The 22,178-nt window shown below is 39.5% G+C and overlaps 2 protein-coding genes and 1 non-coding gene across 5 annotated transcripts in view; all 3 read right to left on the minus strand.

Moving 5' to 3' along the window:
- Window positions 1-22,178, minus strand: part of COL23A1 (collagen type XXIII alpha 1 chain) — a 382,617-nt gene that overhangs the window by 212,732 nt on the left and 147,707 nt on the right. The window lies entirely within an intron of this gene.
- Window positions 6,025-7,086, minus strand: LOC122699958 (EKC/KEOPS complex subunit TPRKB). Of its 2 annotated transcripts, XM_043912449.1 has the most exons (3): window positions 6,981-7,086; window positions 6,698-6,700; window positions 6,025-6,615 (listed from the first exon to the last, which is right to left on the minus strand). In XM_043912449.1, exon 3 carries the CDS (start codon window positions 6,594-6,596, stop codon window positions 6,069-6,071), a length of 528 nt encoding a protein of 175 aa, XP_043768384.1. In that variant the 5' UTR covers window positions 6,597-6,615; window positions 6,698-6,700; window positions 6,981-7,086; the 3' UTR covers window positions 6,025-6,068. The 2 variants fall into 2 exon arrangements, with proteins under 2 accessions (XP_043768384.1, XP_043768385.1); XM_043912450.1 differs by lacking the exon at window positions 6,698-6,700.
- Window positions 9,191-9,297, minus strand: LOC122701073. The gene has a single exon (XR_006342923.1). It is a non-coding gene; the product is annotated as a U6 spliceosomal RNA (small nuclear RNA).

Genomic DNA, 22,178 nt, shown 5'->3' on the forward strand with positions numbered 1-22,178 from the left:
TGGTTCCAAACAAACTGCCTTGAGCAGCGGTTCTCAAACGTGGCCTCACAATATGATCACCTGTGGAGATTTTTAAGTTCTGGTGGTCACCCTTTGCCAATTATACCAAAAGTTCTGGATAAGACCCAGGCATCTGCAGCTTGTGAAACTCCCCGGGGTTAACAGCATGTGTACCAGAGTCGGTGAACTTGCCTTGGAGGGTGGTGCTCACTCAGGTCCACACTGCGCTCACCTGGGATCTTTAAACTTTTCTATGTCCTGGCTGCACCCATGACGATCACCAGGACCAGTCAGCAGATTTTAGAGTTTCCCAGGTGATTCAGATGGAATCCAGGGCTGGAAACCACTTCCTTCAAAGGATTTGTGAACAGTCCTGAGGGATGTGACTGCTGAGCCCAACTTTCTTGATGGAACCTGAGATGGGCTTCAGCACCATCGTTTCAGTCTAGTTGCAAATTTCGCTTTCAGGTCACTACCTTCTCTCTCCCTCTTATTAACTGTGTGACATGGAGCCAGTAGGAGAAGTGCTCTGTGGCTCCTGTCCTTTTGACTCCTGGCCCCATCAGGTGCATCTCTCCTCTCTAAGCACCCACAGCCTTAGTTTGAGCCCAAGTCCTTGATTTCTCCCTTTGCCTCTGCCTCAGCCCCCTCCCTCTCCCTCCCAGTTAACCACCACCCTGCAGCTGGAGCAATCTCTTTAAATGCAATCCCCATCCTTTCTCTTCTCTGCTCACAACCCCCAGCAGACATGGAGACTCTTGGAACCCGTGGAGGTTGCTGATGGGAATGTGAAATGGTGCAGCCACTGCAGAAGCCATTGTGGCAATAATTCAACTCCTAGGATTGCCCCAGAGAAATGAAAACAAATGTCCACACAAAGACTTGGATGCAAAGGCTCACAGTGCCCCAAACTGGAAGCAATCCGAATGTCCATCAATTGGCCGATGGATAAACTGCAGTATATCCCATCAGTGGAATGCTAATACATACAACAACACAGATAAATCTCAGAAACATGATGTCATGGGAAAGAAACTAGACACAAAACATCATGTAATGTATGAATTTGTATGAAATTTCTAGAAAAGATAGATCTATAGAGACAAAAAGCAGATCAGTGGTGCCTGGGGTTGGAGGTAGGATTGGGGATTGACTGGAAATGGGAGCAAGGGAAATCTCTGGACTGATGGAAAGGTCTTAAAACTGGATCATGGAGGTGGCTGCACAGCTGTATAAATTTACTAAAAATCAAGAAACTGTACACTTAGAATGGGTGAATTTTATGATGTATAAATGATACTTCAAATAAAACTGTTTTTAAAAGTCTTCCGATAGCTTACACAGGATAGTGGAGGAGCTCCTTGCCTGGCATGCTGAGCCTCCCTATACGCTCCTTTCCAGGACAACTCCCAGGTACTCACGCCCCGTGGAATGCTTACCTTTCTTCAGTCACAGACATGGCCCCTGGGTCTGGAATTTCTCATTTCCACAGCCACCTTCTCACCCTGGAAAACTCCTTATCCTTCAGGACTCAGAGCAAATAACACTCATTTGAGAAGTCCACATCACCCTTACCTATTATCAAAATATTTGCTTACACATTAATCTTTCCCATTATGGCAGTGCTTTTATTTTTTATTTTTATTAAAAATTAAAGAACTTTTTTGCCGCACCACATGGCATGCGGATCTTAGTTCTCCACACCCCCTGCATCTGAAGCATGGAGTCTTAACTACTGGACCACCAGCGAAGTCCCACAGCAATGCTTTTAAAACTTAGGCTAATGGGTTGTGAAATCAACTTCATGTGGTACAACCAGCATTTAAAAAAAAAAAAGAAACAGAATAAAAAATAGAATGCACTGTGAGTAGTAAGCCCTATGAAACTATTGTTTCACCTTTTCTGAATGTGGACTACCTGGCTTTTCCATACTCTCTGTTGATGTTTAAAAAGTCTGAAAAACGCTTAATTAGACAGGGAGTTCCTTGAGGGCAGGCGTTGCGCTATGTCTCTCTGTAGTCCCTTCTTCAGCACGGGGTTGGAACCCAAAAGTCACCCAATCTAGTGTCTGCTCAACGAAAGAGTGGTTTCGTGTGAATGTAAAAATCTCCCCCAAACTCAATTATATATCCATTTGTGTCTTATATTTTTTTCCATGACCACAACCCACACATGGATTTTTAAAAGTTATTTGTTAGCTCACAGTACACCTTCTCCTATAGTTAGGCAGCAAGTTAGGTAAGAAGTTCAAATAATCACTGTACATCTGAGTTGTAAGACTGACTATAATTTTCAAGTACACTTTTGACAGTTAAGACATACAACATAAAAATTAAAATGTAATAGCAATAATTCAGACCTAAAACGCCTGGCAACACTGGCTACCTAATTTGCAGAGTCTGGTGCAAAATGAAAATTTGGGTCCCCTCATTCAAAAACTCTTATGAATTTAATGATAACAGAGCATTACACCAAAGAGGGGGCCCTCTGAGAGCAGGGTCACAAGGTCTCACCCATGAAAGTGAGCTCTGACCCTAGCTCACAAAGACCTCATGAGACCTGGGGTGAGGGGGAGTTTATAAGTGCTTCCTCTTGGTCTTAATGGTGTGGGGCACAGAAGATCTCATTTAACTCCTGATGTATAGAGGGTTCAAAAATGCTTTAGAAACAAACCAAAAAATTGCCAAGGAACCTCTAACTGATAATACAGGGCTGGCAGATTCAGCATTGTCACAAAGTCTTCTTCCCTGTCCTTAGGTTTAACATGTGACACTCTTTGCCCAGATTTTGGGCGTCAACCTGCCCCAGTGCATGGCAGTGACAAAGGAAACCCATCAAATGTTTGACAGGGGCCCCAAATCATCCATAATGGAAGGATTTGGGCTTCACAAAAGAAAGTGGACTTTGTAGCCAGAGCATGACTAGGCAGAGGGTCCATCAATAAGCTCATGCCTCAGTTTCTCTGTCCTGAATCCCCACCTGTTTGGCCAGGTCTTTGACTTTCAACCTGACTCCCTCGCCCCCACCACCCCACCTATTGGCCTGTCTTCAGGGTCATCCAACTGATGGCAAGTCCTGCAGCCTCATCCATCCACCCAGGTTGGCCCTTGCTTTCTCTCTTCTCCTTGGCCCAAACCCCCAAAATTAATGGGAAAAGAGTCTGAACTCAGTCTGTCTTTGTCTTATGAAAGCCTGGGGGCTGTGTGTGGTCAGAAAAGAGGAAGAAGCTTATCTCAAGCACAAAAGTATAAGGTACTATGTGCTGGTAATTCCATGAAGAAAATTGCATTTGACTTGTTTGTACAACAGGTTTGCAAACTTGGATGGGAACATTCTTTAAGATTACCCTCCCCTCCACACAACTTAAAATGTCATCACATTTAAATTATTTGGAGCTTCATTCGAGATACTTCCTACCCCCAGGCACATCAAAAGCAATTTTCCAGAGTGAAGCTCTCATGAATCTGGAATTCCTAGGCCTGTATCTCTCCCTCATTAGGAGCTGGGGCCACCGCCCACAGCGGGGGGAGCCACAGCTCACTTCTTGCTGGCACAGGGAATCATAAGGCACCTAAGGAATCTTAGAGATCATCTGGTCCTGTAGTGATTGTGCTTAGTCACTCAGTCGACTAAGGAATCTTAGAGATCATCTGGTCCTGTAGTGATTGTGCTTAGTCACTCAGTCGACTAAGGAATCTTAGAGATCATCTGGTCCTGTAGTGATTGTGCTTAGTCACTCAGTCGACTAAGGAATCTTAGAGACCATTTGGTCCTGCAGTGATTATGCTTAATCACTCAGTCATGTCCTACTGTAGCCACCAGACTCCTCTGCCCATGGGGATTCTCCAGGCAAGAATCCTGGAGTGGGTTGCCATGTCCTCCTCCAGGAGATCTTCCCAACCTGGGGATCGAACCCAGGTCTCCTGCATTGAAGGCAGATTCTTTACCAGCTGAGCTACCAGGGAAGCCCCCTGTAGTGATTAAACCTTGTTTAAAGCAGTAGAGAGCTGCTCTTTAAATAGAAGACATCTTGCAGAGGTCCAGTCTATAAAAGAATCATAGTGGAACAGCTCTGGCCGTTACTGGGCACAGGGAACCTAGGCCTGACTTCCTGCATCCCTTTCGTTACCCAGCCCACTGTCTCACCAAACCTTCCCTTGTCTCCAGGCCAGTGATATTTCCAGCACCCCAGGCTGCCTCTCTGTTTCCTCTTAGTTGCCGGGAATTTCTGGCTCTGAAAGATTTGAAGCAGGTTGTGCATCTGTGTGGTCCCAGTGCAGTCCCATCTGTGCCACTGCATTCACTCAGGCCTGTGTGGCCTGCAGTCCTCAGTCAGAGAAAGCTCATCTGCATGTCTGCACCCCAACCCACCTACAGCGTTTCCCTGAAACCCATCAGAGGCACAGAAATGGTACCCATGTGAAAACACTTACCATGAGCCATTTTGGTTCGAGGTAGCAAACGAACCCTGCATTTAAAGGGAGCTGAAATTTGAGAGTCTTGAGCATGCTACCAAACTTGAACCCCCTTCCTAAGGAAGGTGATTCAACACCAGACACGTAGGGGCCAATGCTCTATGGCCACCTGCCTTCTCTTTGTTCAGATTCTGGCCAGAGTTTTAAAAAGTTAAAACACAATAAAAACTTTTGACTGTACAGTTCTATGAATTTTAAGACATGCATTGATTCTTGTAATTCTTGTAAGTAATTGCTACTGCTTATAGGATAAAGGGGGGCTTCCCTGGTGGCTCAGACGGTAAAGAGGCTGCCTGCAGTGTGGGTTCGATCCCTGGGTTGGGAAGATCCCCTGCAGAAGGAAATGGCAACCCACTCCAGTATTCTTGCCTGGAAAATCTCATGGGTGGAGGAGCCTGGCAGGCTACAGGCAATAGGGTTGCAAAGAATCGGACATGACTGAGTGACTTCACTCTAGGATAAAGGAGGGCTTCCCAGGTGGCTCAGTGGTAAAGAATCTGCCTGCAATGCAGGAGACCCGAGTTCGACTCCTGGGTCAGAAAGATCCCCTGGAGAAGGGAATGGCTACTCACTCTAGTATTCTTGCCTGGAGAATTCCATGGACAGAGGAGCGTGGTGGGCTACAGTCCATGGGGTTGCAGAGTTGGACATGACTGAGCGACTAACACATAGGACAAAGGACGATCATTTCCATCAAAACCCCAAAATTCCCTCACGCAATTCTTTTGCAGTCAGACCATCCCTTACCCCTAACTCCTGGTGACCACTGGTCTGTTCCCCATTACTACCATTTTCCTTTTGCCGGATGTGACATATTAATAAATGAAATCATACAGTATATAACCTTTTGAAACTAGTTTCCTTCACTTAGTATATTTAAGATTCATCCAAGTTATTACATGCATTAATAGTTTGTTCCTTTTTCATTGCTGAGTAATATACCATTATTTGAATGTACAAGTTTTTTGTTTTTTTTTAATCCATTCACCCACTGAAGGACATTTGAGTTTTTTCCCAATTTTTGGTGATTATAGATAATGCTATTGTACATATTCATATGTAGGATTTTGTGTAAGCATATGTTTTCATTTCTTTGGGATAAATGCCCGGGAGTAGTATTGCTAAATCATTTGCCAAGAATAAGTTTACCTCCCTAAGAAACTTTCAACCATTATCATTCTCATTAGCAAAGCAGGAGAATTCTAGGTGCTGTACATCCTTGTCCACTTGGCGTTGTTGGTATTTTTCTAGCTACTCTAATAGGTGTATAGTGGTATCTAATGTGGTCTTAATTTGAATTTTCCTTATGACTTATGATGTCAAGCATCTTTCCATGGGTTTATTTGTCTTCCATATAACTTTTGCTTATTTATTTATTGACTGCTCCATGAGGCTTGTGGGATTTTAGTTCCCCAACCAGAGATTGAACCCAGGCCCTCAGCAGTGAGAGCTCAGAGTCTCAACTACTGGACTTCCAGGGATTAACAACTTTTGCCTATTTTTAATCAGGTTCTTTGTTCTCTTATTGTTGAATTTTGAGAGTACTTTTTTTTTTTTTTTATAAAAGCTGAAAATTTTTTAATATTTGTCATTTCACAAAACATCTTTTGTTGACATTCTACAAATTATACCATCCAATAATGTTCCAATACTTTCTTCTTGTTTAGATAGTTTATATACCTTTTTGACTTCTGTAATATTTGTTATTTCAGGGAGATTTTTCAGAGGAACCTGATGACCTTCTACCTGAGATATTAGGTATTCTTGATTTATTTGTTTTTCACCCTCTTCAATATAAGCAATCAAAACTGAAGTATCATTTGCTGAGATACCAAATTTTTTCAAGGCCTCTGAAATATTGTTATTTGGGGAAAGATTGAAAATAACTTCAGTGGATAGAGTTCTTGTCTTCATCTTCCCCAGTTTGTAGAGGTGAACTGCTTTGTTTGCGGCCACAATTATCTGAAATGGATCAACAATCACTGTAGGGTTTATTAATGAGCCATCAATGGCACCTTCCATGGCCTTTTTTCTCAAGCCCGCAGCATTTTTTACATCTTTAAATAACAGAAGGGTCACGCTGTATTCAGGAAATAGGTCCAGCTGATGTGTTAACTGCATTTCATAGATAAGCAGGATGCTCCCGCTCAAATCCCATATCTTAAGCAAAACTCTTTTCAATTTTTAAGTATCATTTTGAAGGGTCCAATTCTCTCCCATACCTACTCTGCCACCGCCGTTGGCCACCTTCTCTCAACAGCGGTGACCTCCTAGAAGAAGTCGCCTCACAATTCCTTCCCTCCTGTCATCCAACCTCCACCCGGGAGTCAAAGCGATCTTTTCAAAATGTACACCAAGTCTTGCCCTGCAGCGCTCCCAGGACCCCAGGACTAGTCTCCTATTCTACGAGCTTCTCTGTTACAACTTTGGCGAGTCTCAGGCTCATCGTCCGCCCTCGAAGGGAGGCTGAGCCGATCACTGCCGGGCTGCATCCCCGGACCCGACCTTGGCAAACGCTCGATAAAGGAGGGCGCGGGGAATCACAGGTATCATCTGGAAAACCACTGCTCTCCAGTTCCCACCCGACCCGGCCAGCGCTGTGGCGCCGGGAGTACTCAAATTTTGAGAGTACTTTGAATAGTCTGGATACAACGCCTTTGTTCATTATATGATTTGCAGGTATTTTCTCCCAGTGTTTGGGCTGTCCTCTCATTCTATTTAGGAAGTTCTTCACAGAACAGAGGGCTTCCCTGGTGGCTCAGCTGGAAAGGAATCTGCCTGCAGTGCAGGAGACTGGGTTTGATCCCTGGGTTGGGAAGATCCCCTGGAGAAGGGAAAGGCTATCCACTCCAGTATTCTGGCCTGGAGAATTCCATGGACTGTATAGTCCAGGGGGTCACAAAGAGTCAGACACGACGGAGCGACTTTCATTTTCGCAGAACAGAAGTTTTACATTTGGCTTATGTTCAATTTACTGTTTTTTAAAAAACGGATTGCACTTTTGTCATCTCTAAGAGCTCTCTGCCTAATCCAAGATCGTGAAGATTTTCTCTGATGGTTTCTTCTCAGAGTTTTAAGTTTTACGCTTGGTATTTATACCTCTGATCCATTTTAATATTTGGATATGGTCTGAGGTTTAGTATGGGAGGCACTTTTTTTGCATATGTAAGTTCAACTATTCCAGAACCACTATTGAAACCACTGTCCTTGCTTCAAAGAATTGCCTTTGTCCTTTTGCCAAAAATTTGTTACCTCTATTTGCCTGAGTCTGTCTCTGGGTTCTCTATGCTCTTCCATTGATCAATGTGACTATCCTTTTGCCAATATTACCTTGTCGTGATTGGTTTCCTCCAAATTTGTCCTTCTTTTTCAAAACTGTTTTCACTATTCTAGTTCCTTTGCCTTCCCATATGAATTTTAGAATACAGATTTTGATATCTATAAGGAATCTTTTTTTTTTTAATTTTTTATTAGTTGGAGGCTAATTACTTCACAACATTTCAGTGGGTTTTGTCATACATTGATATGAATCAGCCATAGATTTACACGTATTCCCCATCCCGATCCCCCCTCCCACCTCCCTCTCCACCCGATTCCTCTGGGTCTTCCCAGTGCACCAGGCCCGAGCACTTGTCTCATGCATCCCACCTGGGCTGGGGATCTCTTTCACGATAGATAGTATACATGCTGTTCTTTTGAAATATCCCACCCTCCCATTCTCCCACAGAGTTCAAAAGTCTGTTCTGTATTTCTGTGTCTCTTTTTCTGTTTTGCATATAGGGTTATCGTTACCATCTTTCTAAATTCCATATATATGCGTTAGTATGCTGTAATGTTCTTTATCTTTCTGGCTTACTTCACTCTGTATAAGGGGCTCCAGTTTCATCCATCTCATTAGGACTGGTTCAAATGAATTCTTTTTAATGGCTGAGTAATATTCCATGGTGTATATGTACCACAGCTTCCTTATCCATTCATCTGCTGATGGGCATCTAGGTTGCTTCCATGTCCTGGCTATTATAAACAGTGCTGCGATGAACATTGGGGTGCACGTGTCTCTTTCAGATCTGGTTTCCTCAGTGTGTATGCCCAGAAGTGGGATTGCTGGGTCATATGGCAGTTCTATTTCCAGTTTTTTAAGAAATCTCCACACTGTTTTCCATAGCGGCTGTACTAGTTTGCATTCCCACCAACAGTGTAAGAGGGTTCCCTTTTCTCCACACCCTCTCCAGCATTTATTGCTTGTAGACTTTTGCATGGCAGCCATCCTGACTGGCGTGTAATGGTACCTCATTGTGGTTTTGATTTGCATTTCTCTGATAATGAGTGACGTTGAGCATCTTTTCATGTGTTTGTTAGCCATCTGTATGTCTTCTTTGGAGAAATGTCTGTTTAGTTCTTTGGCCCATTTTTGAATTGGGTCATTTATTTTTCTGGAATTGAGCTTCAGGAGTTGCTTGTATATTTTTGAGATTAATCCTTTGTCTGTTTCTTCATTTGCTATTATTTTCTCCCAATCTGAGGGCTGTCTTTTCACCTTGCTTATAGTTTCCTTTGTAGTGCAAAAGCTTTTAAGTTTCATTAGGTCCCATTTGTTTAGTTTTGCTTTTATTTCCAATATTCTGGGAGGTGGGTCATAGAGGATCTTGCTGTGATTTATGTCGGAGAGTGTTTTGCCTATGTTCTCCTCTAGGAGTTTTATAAAAGTTTCTGGTAAAAATATGGAACGCTTCACGAATTTGCGTGTCATCCTTGCGCAGGGGCCATACTAATCTTCTCTGTATCATTCCAATTTTAGTATATGTGCTGCCGAAGCGAGCACTATAAGGAATCTTAATTGGATTTTGATCGGGATTACATTATATCTATAGATCAATTGGGGGAGAATTGATAGCGAATACTGAATCTTTCAGTTTATGAATCAGGTAAGTCTCCCCACTTATTTAGTCTTTCTTTGACTTATTTCATTAACATTTTATAGTTTTCAGCAGATATTTTGTTATATTTATGTCTAAAATAGGAGACAGTATTATAAGTGGGCCGCATGTTAAATTTCAGTTTCCAATTTTTTTTTAGTGTTTACCTTATATCCCATAGTATAGCTCATTTATTAGTTCCAAGAGCTTTTTATTGATAGTTCTTTAGATTTTCTACGTAGCCAATCATGTCTTATATGAGTATAGATAAATTTATTTCCTCCTTTCCAGCTTGAATGCTTCCAATTACTCTTTCTTACTTTATTGCACTTGCTAGGACTTTCAGTACAATAATGAATAGGAATGCTCTCTGTCTGATTATAGGAGAAAGCATTCAACTTTTCACCATGTGGTATGATGTTAGTTGCAGATTTTGGCAGATGCTCTTTATCAGTTATTCTAGCCCCTGATCCCTAACCCTGAAGACCACTGATCTATCATTACAAGTTTTGCCTTTTCCAGAATGACATGCAAATGGAATAACAGCTTTTGAGATCTACCTCTGGTTTCAGGTTAAAGGCATTTCTATTTCTGAGAGTCTCTTTCTACTTCTCTTCTAGTTTGTTAAGAGTTTTTATTGTGAATGAATGTTGAATTTTATAAAATTCTGTTTCTGCATCCATTGATAAAATTGTGATTTTTCTTATTTAGTTGTTAACATAGTGGATTTCATTGATTGATTTTAGCACACTGAACCAATCTTACATGGTCAGAAATTTTTAAGCACAGCATCTACTTTCTACCATGTAATAAAGTTGTCCAAATGTGTGCTATCTCCCCATGAGGGTTTGGGTTTCTTTTTATTCAATCAACTCAGGTGTTCTGAATGCCCACTAAATTCCAGGCACCATTCAAGTTCATATACATCATCTTATCTAATTTTCACAACAGCATGAGAAAGTAGATATTATTATTCTCATTTTACAGTAAAGAAAACTAGAGGGTAGAAAAATTAAGAGGCTTATCTTCCTCCCACCTAGGTCTCCTAACTTCATATCCAGTATTCCCCCTGCTTCAGTAGCAGTCTCTAATTTATCTTTTAACCCACACCAAGTTCAGCATGGTGATGGCACACAGCAAAAAGCCAACAATGAATCAGTCAAACAAATGATCGTGCTTCTCTGCATGTGCACCAGTTGTAAAAAATTCCTCTTGCCAGGTTTCAGCGTAGTCATGGGCTTTCTTATACATCATCCAGGAAACTTACCACTAAAACTAACTTCCAGTGACCTAGCCCCAGAACAAGAACATGAGAGTAGCAAGTTTTTTACCTATTGGGTCTCTAAGAAAAGAGCAACTCCACTCACAGGCTTCATCATTTATCTCTACTCTTGACTCATAGGTGATGCTGAGGAAGGAGGATATACAGCTAGAGATGGCTGGGTGGGTTGCAAAGTGAACAAACCCAGCAGACACAAAACTCCTGAAGCCAGACAGTGGTGAGTCCTGGAAGTGCTGTGCATCCTTAAGGACAAATCATTACAAACTACCCATGTCTTGTTTCTCAACAGTGAGGTGAATGTCATGGGCGTAGTATAAGCAGAATGTCCCTTATTTATCACATCTGGACTGATGATGAATTAATAGTCAGGTGAAAAAGTCTCTCATGATACCCATATATACTAGATATATAAGGTGCCTTCTGAAAAAGACTGCCAACCAAGTTCAAACATCTACCCAACAACCATATCTCCATCCCACCTTCTTCACCAGCTGAACTCAGTTTAGTCAGAGAGGACATGAAGATATTTCAGTTTCATGAAATGTTGGTCTCCACTCTGGGTCCCAGGCCCATATGACTCTTGCTTTGAATTGGAGATACAAGCACCAGCCAAGTATGGCTGCTTCTCGGAGACAAACCACAAATGATACTTTATCTCCTTTAATCCTCACATGATGTAGGTACTCTTCTATCCCGATGTTACAGATGGAGAATTGGGCAGAGAGCTTAAATAATTTGCCTTACGTTCAGTAAACTGTAATGTCTTACTGCCTCATCTTATTTGCCTCTTATTTAAAAAAAAAAGAGACATGGAGAGAAAATGTATTGCCTACACAGATTCAAAATAGAAATTTCAGGAAAGAACATAGGAAAATAACTATGAAAGAAATTGAGTCTTAAACTCAAAAAGTCTCACTGAGAACCAGGTAAAATTAATAAGAGATCTATCTTGAGATTTTCAGAAAACTAATGAATTGATATTTCTCCGTATCTGAACATAATGTATTTTTTATAGGTGGCCATATATTAAGTTACAATATAGCTCCAATATCAGAAAGGATATAGGCTGACCATTAGGCTCTACAACTAAAAGTAAATAGTAAAAGTTTAAATGTAAAAAGAGTTTATAATTTTAAAAAAACCTATTAAAATGCTTAGGTCCAAAAGAAAAATCAAAGCTTCAATTGCACATAAATAAACCATATATATATTTGGAAAGCCTATTTAAGAATAAACAGAGTAAAATCACTATACTTAACAGTGAAAGTTAGAGGTATGAGAGACAGGAAAATGTAGAATACCACATACAACTCAAAAACCATTTTTTAAAATTTATTTTTTATTAAAGTATAACTGAATTACAATGTTGTGTTAATTACAACTGTACAGCAAAGTGACTCAGTTATATATATATACACACACATTCTTTTTCATATTCCTTTCCATTATGGTTTATCACAGGATACTAAATATAGCTCCCTGTGCTATACAGTAGGACGTTGTTGTTTATCCATCCTTTATACAACACCTTGCATCTGCGAATTCCAAACTCCCAGTCCAACCCTCTCCCAATCCAACTCCCTCCTTCTCGGTAACCACCAGTCTATTTTCTATGTCCCTGATTCTGTTTCTGTTCCATAGATAGGTTCATTTGTGTCATATTTTACATTCCACATATAAGTGATACCATGTGATATTTGTCTTTCTCTTTCTGATTTACTTCACTTAGTATGATCATCTCTAGTTTTATTCATGTTGCTGCAAATGGCATTATTCCGTTACTTTTTATGGCTGAGTAAAGCTTCACTGTATATATGTACCACGTCTTCTTTATCCATTTCATCCGTCAATGGGCATTTAGGTTGTTTCCTATCTTGGCTATCATGAATAGTGCTGCTATGAATACAGGGGTGCATGTATCTTTGACTTACAGTTTTGTCTGGATACGGGATTGCTAGATCATATGGTAATTCTATTTTTCGTTTCCTGAGGAACCTCCATACTGTTTTCCACAGTGACTGCACCAACTTACATTCCCATAAACATTCCCTTTTCTCCATACCCTCTCCAGCATTTAAAAAACATTTTTAAAAGAAAAATAAGTATTATGAAAATTGGCCAGTCTGGGGTTCAATTAAGGTTTTAAGCATGTTGCTTAAGCCATTTAAGGAATAGACAATTTTAAATTACTCTAACCTTTCTTACATCTTAAGAAATATAGAAATCTTCCTAGTTCTATGTACTAGCTACTATCATCCTTCATACTTTTGGTAAATATTGACCAAATGTCTATCATGTGAAAGACACCTGGCCAGGCAGAGGTTTTAGTGGTGAACTAAAGACAGACATGGCACCTACCATCATGATACCAAAAGTCCATGGGAAAAGCAAGAATAAACCAAAAGTCATATCAATAATTAGTTACAACACCCTTGTTGTTGTTCAGTCTCTCCGTCGTGTCTGACTCTTTGCAACCCCATGGACTGCAGCACACCAGGCTACTCCTCCCCAAGGCCCCGGTAGGAGCCAGCTGGGCTCCACATCAATAATTAGTTATAACAGAGGTCACTTCTATCAAGAAACTTCAAAGAACTATGAAAGAGAATAACCAGAGGAAACCTAACTACTATATGTAGGTTGATGATTTAGGTAAGGCTCCCCAACAGATGAGTCACACTTAACTAGCTGACATGCAACAAGAAGAGATATGGGAGGTGGAGGGAAGAGCATGTGCAAAGGCCCTGGGGCAATAAAGAGTTCTATGGGCTTGAGGAGACCTCAAGTTGAAACAGGAAGGAAATGGGTAGGGCACAACCTTTAGAAGAATGGTAGAACCACTGTGGATAAAACACAACTGATTACACCCAAGATGGTAGAAGATTAGACTTTCAGCAGACTTCGAGCCTTATTATAAGCTCATTTTAATACATTAACAAGCTAAATGACATCCCATAGGTACCATGACAGTTCTGAGGCTAACTATAAAAGGTCAAAAAGTGTGTGGTAGCCCAAATCATGGAAATCCTTGCCCCTTCTCCAAAATAGCTAGAATAATCCTTCCATGTATTAGCCTATAAAATTACTGAGCTCATAAAAACTAACCACCCCATATTTTAGGGCTGCTCTCACTTTTTGAGATGGACCACATTCTGCCTATGGAGCAGATGAACTGGATATACACAAGCAAAAGAATGAAGCTGGACTCTTACCTCACATATGCATGCTTAGTCACTTCAATCATGTCTGACTCTTTGTGGACCCATGGACTGCAGACCGCCAGGCTCCTCTGTCCATGGGATTTCCCAGGCAAGAATACTGAAGTGGGTTGTCATTTCCTTCTGCACCCTTACCTCACATCATATGCAAAAATTAACTCAAAAAGGATCAAAGATTTAAATTTAAGAGCTAAATTTAGCAGAAAACAGGGGAGATTTTTTAAACCTTGGATTTGGCAAAGGTTTCTTTTTTTTTGAAGGAATGTGCAGTGTTTATTGTAAGGCACCAGACAAGGAGGCCAGGGCAGCTAATGTTCAAAAAACCCAAACTCTCTGATCATTTTCAGGGAATGAGTTTTATAGGCAAAATCTGAGGTGAGGTCTGCAGGGTGTGTGACCTTCCTCTGATTGGTTGGTAGGGAAATAACAGGAATCTCAATCATCAGCCTGTGGTACCAAATAGTCTGGGGTCCAAGTGCTTGTGCTCAGCCTGAAGTTACCATCCTCCACCTAAGTGGGGGCCTTAGGTCCTGTAGAAGAACTCAGAAATTTGTATCAGATTGTTATGTATATCCCTTGAGGAGGAACCAGGACCCTTCCCATCATTGCACCATTGTTTCTTGACTACCTTTTCATTGTTTCTGCATTCCGTCACTCCTCTAAACAGTAACTATTTGAATCTGGCAGTGGCTTCTTAAATATGACATCTAAAGAATGAGTAACCAAAGAAAAAAATAGATGAATTAGACTTCATCAAAATTAAGACTTTTGTGCATCAAAGGATACTGTCAAGAGAGTGAAAACACAACCCACAGAATGAGAGAGAATATTTGTAAATCATTTGTCTTGTAAGAGTGTAGTATTCAGAATGTATAAAAAACTTTCACAACTCAACAAAAAAAGAAAAATAACCCAATTAAAAGATAGGCAAAGAATTTGATTATCTCCAAAGAAGATATACAAATTGTCAAAAAAAACATGAAAAACTGCTCAACATTATTAGTCATCAGTGAAATACAAATCCAAAGAATGAGATATCACTTCAAAACCACTGGGGTGACCATAATTTTTTTAAAAGGAAAATAGTAAGTGTTGAAAAAGATGTAGAGTCAACTGGAACATTCATACACACATTGATGGTAGGAATGTAAAATGAATCCGCTGCTTTGAAAAATAGTTTGGCAGTTCCTCAATAAGCTAAATATAAAATTACCAATGACTCAGCAACTCCATTCTTCCATCAAAAACAGATCCACTGTTTGAAAACAGATACTCAAGCAAATACTTGTACACAAATGTCCATAGCAGCTTTATCACAATAGCCAAAAAGTAGAATTAACCCAAACATTCACTGATGGATGAATGGATAAAGAAAATGTGATATATGCATACAATGGGATATTATTCAGTCATAAAAGAATGAAGTACAGATATATGCTATAGCATGGATGAATCTTGCAAACATTATGCTAAATAATAAGCTAGTCACACAAGACTGTGTACTGTATGATTCCATTTATATGAACTATCCAGAGTGGATCAGATCCATAGGGACAAAGAGCAGATGAGTGGTTACAGAGGCTGGAGGTAGGGGAGAATGGGAAGTGACTGCTTCATAAGCATGCAATCTCCATTTGGGGTATTAAAAAAGTTCTGGAACTAGATAATGGTGATGGTTGCACAATATTGTGGATATACTTAATGCCACTGAATCGTACACTTTAAAACAGTTACAGCGGTAGCTTTTGTGTGTATTTCACCTCAATATTAATATTTTAAGAGCTAATTAAGCAACTTACACTTCTGATTCTAAAACTCAATAGACATTTTATGTAAAAAAAAGTCCATGTGGCTATTAGGACAATAGGTGGGGCAGAAGTCTAAGTGGAAGTGGGGAGCCCAGGGAAGTGCAGTGGAAAATGAGGGCACAGATAGCTTTGTGAAATGCAGGAGATATAATGAGTCTGGATTCCTGGCAAGTGGGGGAGGGAGGAGGATGATTAGCAATATCAGGTTCAGTTCTGACACCCAAACTTTATAGCTATATGGATCAGTGTCACTTATTAGTGGCACCTAATGTCCTAAATAAAACATCGACTATCCAATTTAAACACAGACTAAAAGAATAATACATGGTGTCCAAATCTTATTCATTCTAGAATTGTAAGGATGAAGTTTCAATATGAAAGCAATCCTTTCTTTTCTCGCTGATCTGAACTATTTTACTCTAATGATTAAAGTGAAAAGTGAAAATGTTACTTGCTAAGTCATGTCTGACTCTTTGCAACTCCATGGGCTGTAGTCCTGCCAGTCCGTGGAATTCTCTGGGCAAGAATACTGGAGTAGGTAGCCATTCCCTTCTACAGGGGATTTTTCCAACCCAGGTATCGAATCCAGGTCTCCTACATTGCAGATAGATTCTTTACCATCTGATCCATCAGGGATGTCCCACTCTTAATGATACGCTATACTAAATTATACTAAATTCTATGTTCTTGAGTTTCTGAAATTTCTATTGTTTCATTGATTTGACTGTTCTTATACTGATTACACACTTTCATTTTCATTATTATATCTTTATAATATAAATTACTATCTGATAACCTAAAATCCCTCCTTTTGAAACTTTTTCCTTTTAAAATTTTCTTGGTTGTTCTTAAAATATTTATTCTCCTAGATAAAATTTAGACTCATTTTGTCAAATTCCCAAAATATCTCATTAAGATTGATGGAAATTATACAAAATGTACATATTAATTTGAAAAGAGATGACATTTAAAGTAACCAGCTATTGACCTCTATGACATTACCATTTGGAACGCCTCACTACCTATTTGGAGAAGAAAAGATTATAATCCACATTCAGCATCTGGCTAGATGAAGTATAGAGAGTTTAAAGATTTAAGTGTAAAAAATTAAAATTTTGAAGTACTAGAAGAAAATATTTGTGATGTTGAGAGGCAAAAGACCTTTCCAGGATATGACAATAAACTTAGGTGTCATGAAGAACAAGATTTAAAATTAAAAAAACCCCACAAATAAACAAAAAAGTTAAACCAGAATAAATAAAATTGGAAGGCGGTTTAAAAATTGAAAATTATTTTGCAAAATAAGAAAGAGTTAAAATATCCGGTGGAAAATTTAAGAAAGTAACAAATAAACAATTCCAAAGGAAGTACAACTGTCCAATAAACATATGAAAAAGACTTTGCCTCTTTAATTACATGAATTACAAGTCAAACAAGACAGGTTTTTACCTAAAAGTTTTCCAGTGTATATCTTTGTTAACATTGTAATAAATATCCAGTGCAGAAGACACAAGTCAGACAGAGTACTTACAAACAAGAGTCTTTTTTTCCATTAAAAAAAAAATTATTTATTTTTTAATTGGTGGAAAAGCGCTTTACAATTTTATGTTTGTTTCTGCTGTACAACAACAGAAATCAGTCATAATTATATATTTATAAATATATTACATATATATATGTATGTATATATGTATATAGTCCTTTCCTCCTGAACCTCCCTCCCTTCCCCCCGCATCCCACCCCTCTAGGTCATCACAGGCTGGGCTTCCTGTGTTATTTAGCAACTCCCCACTATCTGTTTTACATATGATAGTGTGTATATGTCAATGGTACTTTAATTCGTCCCACCCTCAGCTTCCACAACTGTGTCCACAAGTCCATTCTCTACTATGTTCATCGATACTACTTTTCTAGATTCCACATATATGCATGAATATATGATACTTGCTTTTCTCTTTCTGACTTACTTCACTCTGTATAAGAGGCTCTAGGTTCATCCACCTCACTGCAACCTGACTCAAATTTGTTCCTTTTTATGGCCGAGTAATATTCCATTGTATAAATGCCCACAACTTCTTTATCTATTCATTTGTTTAAAATGTGTAAAGATTCAGTTATAAATATGGTCATACAATATTATTTAAGATGGCAGAAAATTGAAAATAATATACATTTCCAAAAATGGGGAATTGTGTGAAAACAATATTTAATGTCCTAAAAAGTTAACATAGCATAAAACTGCTATGTGGAAAATATTTCTAGTTAATGTAAAAAAAGGGAAATGAAAAGAAAGAATGAAAGCAAAAGAAATCATATACACATTTGCTTAAAACTTCAGATAGAATACAGACCATAATATTACCAGTGTTTATGGTTCACTGAGGGAAAAATTATAGCTGAGTTTAGTTTTCTTTTGGCTTCTCTCATTTTATACAACTATGTATTACTTTTTCCAATAAGAATAAAACAAATTTTTTCCATGGATAATTTTACCTTTTTTTACAACAACAAAAATTCAGAAAATCATGATACTCATAGGTATTAAAAGTTTTTAAACACTGTTTATGGCATTACAAATTGGTGTACAACTTCTGAACATCAATTCTGCAATATTAAAAACTTCATTTCCTTTGAACTGGTGAATCTATCACAAATAAATAATTCAAACACTGAAAAGGTTATGCATATGCAAATAAAAATGTTCACTGCAGAGCTATTTGTAAATATGAAAAATTAGAAGCCCACCAAAGTATCTCATAATAGGAGAGTCATAAAATAAAAAATGATATGTCTAGAGAATTGGCTAGAAGTTTGTGGAAAAGGCTTTGGAACCCATTGAGATAAAAGGCTGTTTATAAACTATAATTAAAATTATAAGAATAATTATGCTTATGATTAAAAAATACTAGAAATAGGGACTTCCATGGTGGTCCAGTGGTTAAGACTCTGCTTCCAATGCAGGACGGTGTGGGTTTGATCCCTGGGTGGGGAACTAAGATCCTACATGTCACAGTGTGGTTTAAATAAATAAATAAAATACTACAAGGAAATGTTATAAAAGTTGATGATAGCTTTTATGATGTAGTATTATACAAGATTGTTTCTTACTTTTCTCTGTTTTTCAAATGTAGTCATATTACTTTTATTCTTTTTACAAAACTGTTTATTGAAGAGAAGAAAAAGAAGAGGTAAGTTAGGTGGCAAGATAGAAAATGTGATGGAAGCAGGAGAATGTGAAGGGTCTGAAGTAAGGTAGGGAGGGTGTTGATTAGCCTGGTAGGGACCCTTGGAATGCAGGGTTAAAGGGATTGACCCAGGTTTCTAGCTGGGGCAGTGAGCAGATGGTGATGCCTTAAACCCAGAAAGAGGACATGGTTTATATGTCAGGTTCTCAAGAGGCTGATCCTGCCTGCCTTGAACCCAGCACTGTTTTCCCACATGTCTACCACTGGGAGATGGTCATGGGAAGAGGAGGAGGACCTGAGCCAGCCTGAATCCTGTGATTCCTTGAAAGCAATCAACTCTTACCTTCTGGCCAAGGCTCTGATACGAGGTTTCTGGCTCAGAGTCTCTACAGATCGAACAGTGATGACTATGTCTTTCAAGCTTAGTGAATAAAGCTGTTTTATATACTTGGATGCAAAAATCACTTTTTTCCCTTTGAGAGGAAAGCATTAAAAATAATGCTTATTAAAGTCAGCTCAGACAGGATAATTACAGGCACAACGGTCCCAGTCTAAATACAGCTTTCAAAGTGGAAAGATGCCTTACCTCCCCCACTCCTCCTCATCTTTTTAGTTACTACTTTTCCTAATTAGAGAAGTGGTCTGAGAGACAGGGAAGGTTTTGTTGTCTGGTCTTAATAAGAAAATTGATACATAAAGCACTCTCTTCTACAACTCCTGAGATAAAAGCATTGGCACATGATCACATCCAGAGCTATTAAGCAAATAATGTGAACCGAGGTGCATTGTTTGTGTCCAAATGATCCTTTCATTAGAATCAGCCTAGTTGTCATCAATCAACATGTACAGGCCTCTACTGTGTGTCTGGCACTGTCCATGCACTGAGATGGTAGCAAAAACAATCAAGGTTCAACCTCTACCAATAGTGTCTACCACATCTTAGCAAATATGAAGATGACTGAGCACTTTCCTGGTGGCTCAGTGGTAAAGAATCCACCTGCCAATGCAGGAGACATGGGTTCGATCTCTGGTCCAGGAAGATCCCACATGCTGTGAAGCAACTAAGCTGGTGAGCCACAACTATTGAGCCTGTGCTCAACAGCCCAGGAGCTGCAACTACTGAAGCCCTCGGGCCCTAGAGCCTGTGCTCTGCAACAAGGGGAGCCACTGCAATGAGAAGCCTGCGCACCGCAACTAGAGAGTAGCCCCTGCTCTCTGCAACAAGAGAAAGCCCTGCACAGTGATGAAGACCCAGCACAACCAAAGAAACCAAACAAAATAAAGTTTATTTAAAAAAAAGATGCTGAGTCTAGGTTTTGCCTCATCACTATAAGATCCACTTACCATGAAAAGGCAACGTCCCAAAGCAAGTCCCAGAGAATAGGCAAGGCTGATTTGGATATGGTAGTTATATACCTTCATGACCCTACAGTTAAATAAGGCATGACACCAGATCCTGAGCCTTTTCGCACCTGTTACCAGCCCCCACCCCAACACCAAAGTAGGTCACAAATGGGCTCAGACACAGGGATATCTGGTGATATGTGGGAAGTGTCATTTTCATATACCAAGTATGGCTCCAATTGCTAGTTGTCCCCAGTGTTTATTTTAGAAGGGCATAAACCCTACATTTCCCAGTTTCCCTTGCAGTTAGGAGTGGCCATGTGATTAGTGTATGGCCAATGGCATGTGAGCAGAAGTCACGTGAGCAGTTCCCTGGGCATGATCTTAAAGAGGAAGTGTGTGCACCCGGCCTTCTCGTTCTCACTTCCTGCAGGCTGAGTGATCAGGCATGATGAGAGCTGCAGCAGTCTTCTGGGACCGTGGGATGACACCATGTGTGGAGAGTGGTAGAGGCTCAGTACAATGAGAACCTGGGTGCACAGTACCTTGGTGCCAATGTACCATTGCTCGTGTTGTTACACAAGCAGAAAACACATTTTCATAACTATAGTATTTAGTAGTCTATGTTGTAGCAGCCTGATCTGTATCTTTAACACATCAAGGATGACTTTAATATATGTATTATTAATAATAGCCACCATTTGTTGTATATAAGACATATGCCATGCAGTGTGCTAGATGCTCTCAATATACATGATTTCATCTGCTCTTTCACAATAACTCTATTAGACAGTTATCATCAGTCCTATTTAATAGATTAGGAAACTGACGCCCAACGAGGTGGACAACACTGCAATGAACTGTTGACAGAGCCATGGCGTGAACTCAAGTGTTTAAACTTTCAATTTTGGGCTCTTCCTATTACCCTGTGCTGGGTACTCACTTGCTCTAAGTGAGTTATTTTTTCTCTCTACCTGGTTATTTTTAAGAGCATACCACTTCAAGGTCAGAATTTCTGAGCCACAAATAGTATAAGGAATTATAGATCTCTATTTGATTAAAACTAAATCCTATCAGAACTGAAATTTCAACTTCTACATTGACTTCATTTTCAAACCAAGGTTTTCTATTAAAAAGAAGAAAAAAGGGAAACCTTTAAATCTATTGAATGGCTATTTATGTTTTAAGAATTGGTGTTTTCAAAATACACTCTCCCAAAGGAGAAACATCAGTTCACGTAATTCCCAAATTCCAATTTTCTTGTTAAATCAGTATAATTCGTATCTATTTTCCTTCACTATCCAAGTTTTAGTTCAAAACTCTGATTCTCAATATAATTGCTTATTTAGAAATCCCAAGAGAATCAGAAACAATGAAAGAATCCAATAATATGGTGACATAGAAATTTAATATAAAACTGCGAGGAAATCCAACCAGTCCATCCTTAAGGAGATCAGTCCTGGTGTTCATTGGAGGGACTGATGCTGAAGCTGAAACTCCAATACTTTGGCCACCTCATGCTAAGAGTTGACTCATTGGAAAAGACCCTGATGCTGGGAGGGATTGGGGGCAGGAGGAGAAGGGGACGACAGAGGATGAGATGGCTGGAAGGCATCACTGACTCGATGGGCATGAGTTTGAGTAAACTCCAGGAGTTTGTGATGGACAGAGAGGCCTGGTGTGCTGAGATTCATGGGGTCGCAAAGAGTCGGACACGACTGAGCGACTGAACTGAACTGAACTGAAATAGCTTTCCTATGTTAAAATAACCAAGTTAGAAGAGATAATGACAGAAAAGATCTTAATTCTATTCTATTCTATCCCATCCTATTTGAAAATACAAGATACCTAGGAATAGATTTAATAAGAAATTTACAATATGTACATGAAGAATCTTAAATCTTCTAAGAGATACAAAAGAAGACTTGAACCACTGCAGAAGCCCCACGGACA

The sequence above is a fragment of the Cervus elaphus genome, chromosome 9, assembly GCF_910594005.1.
Source record: "Cervus elaphus chromosome 9, mCerEla1.1, whole genome shotgun sequence".
Taxonomy (NCBI): Eukaryota; Metazoa; Chordata; class Mammalia; order Artiodactyla; family Cervidae; genus Cervus; species Cervus elaphus.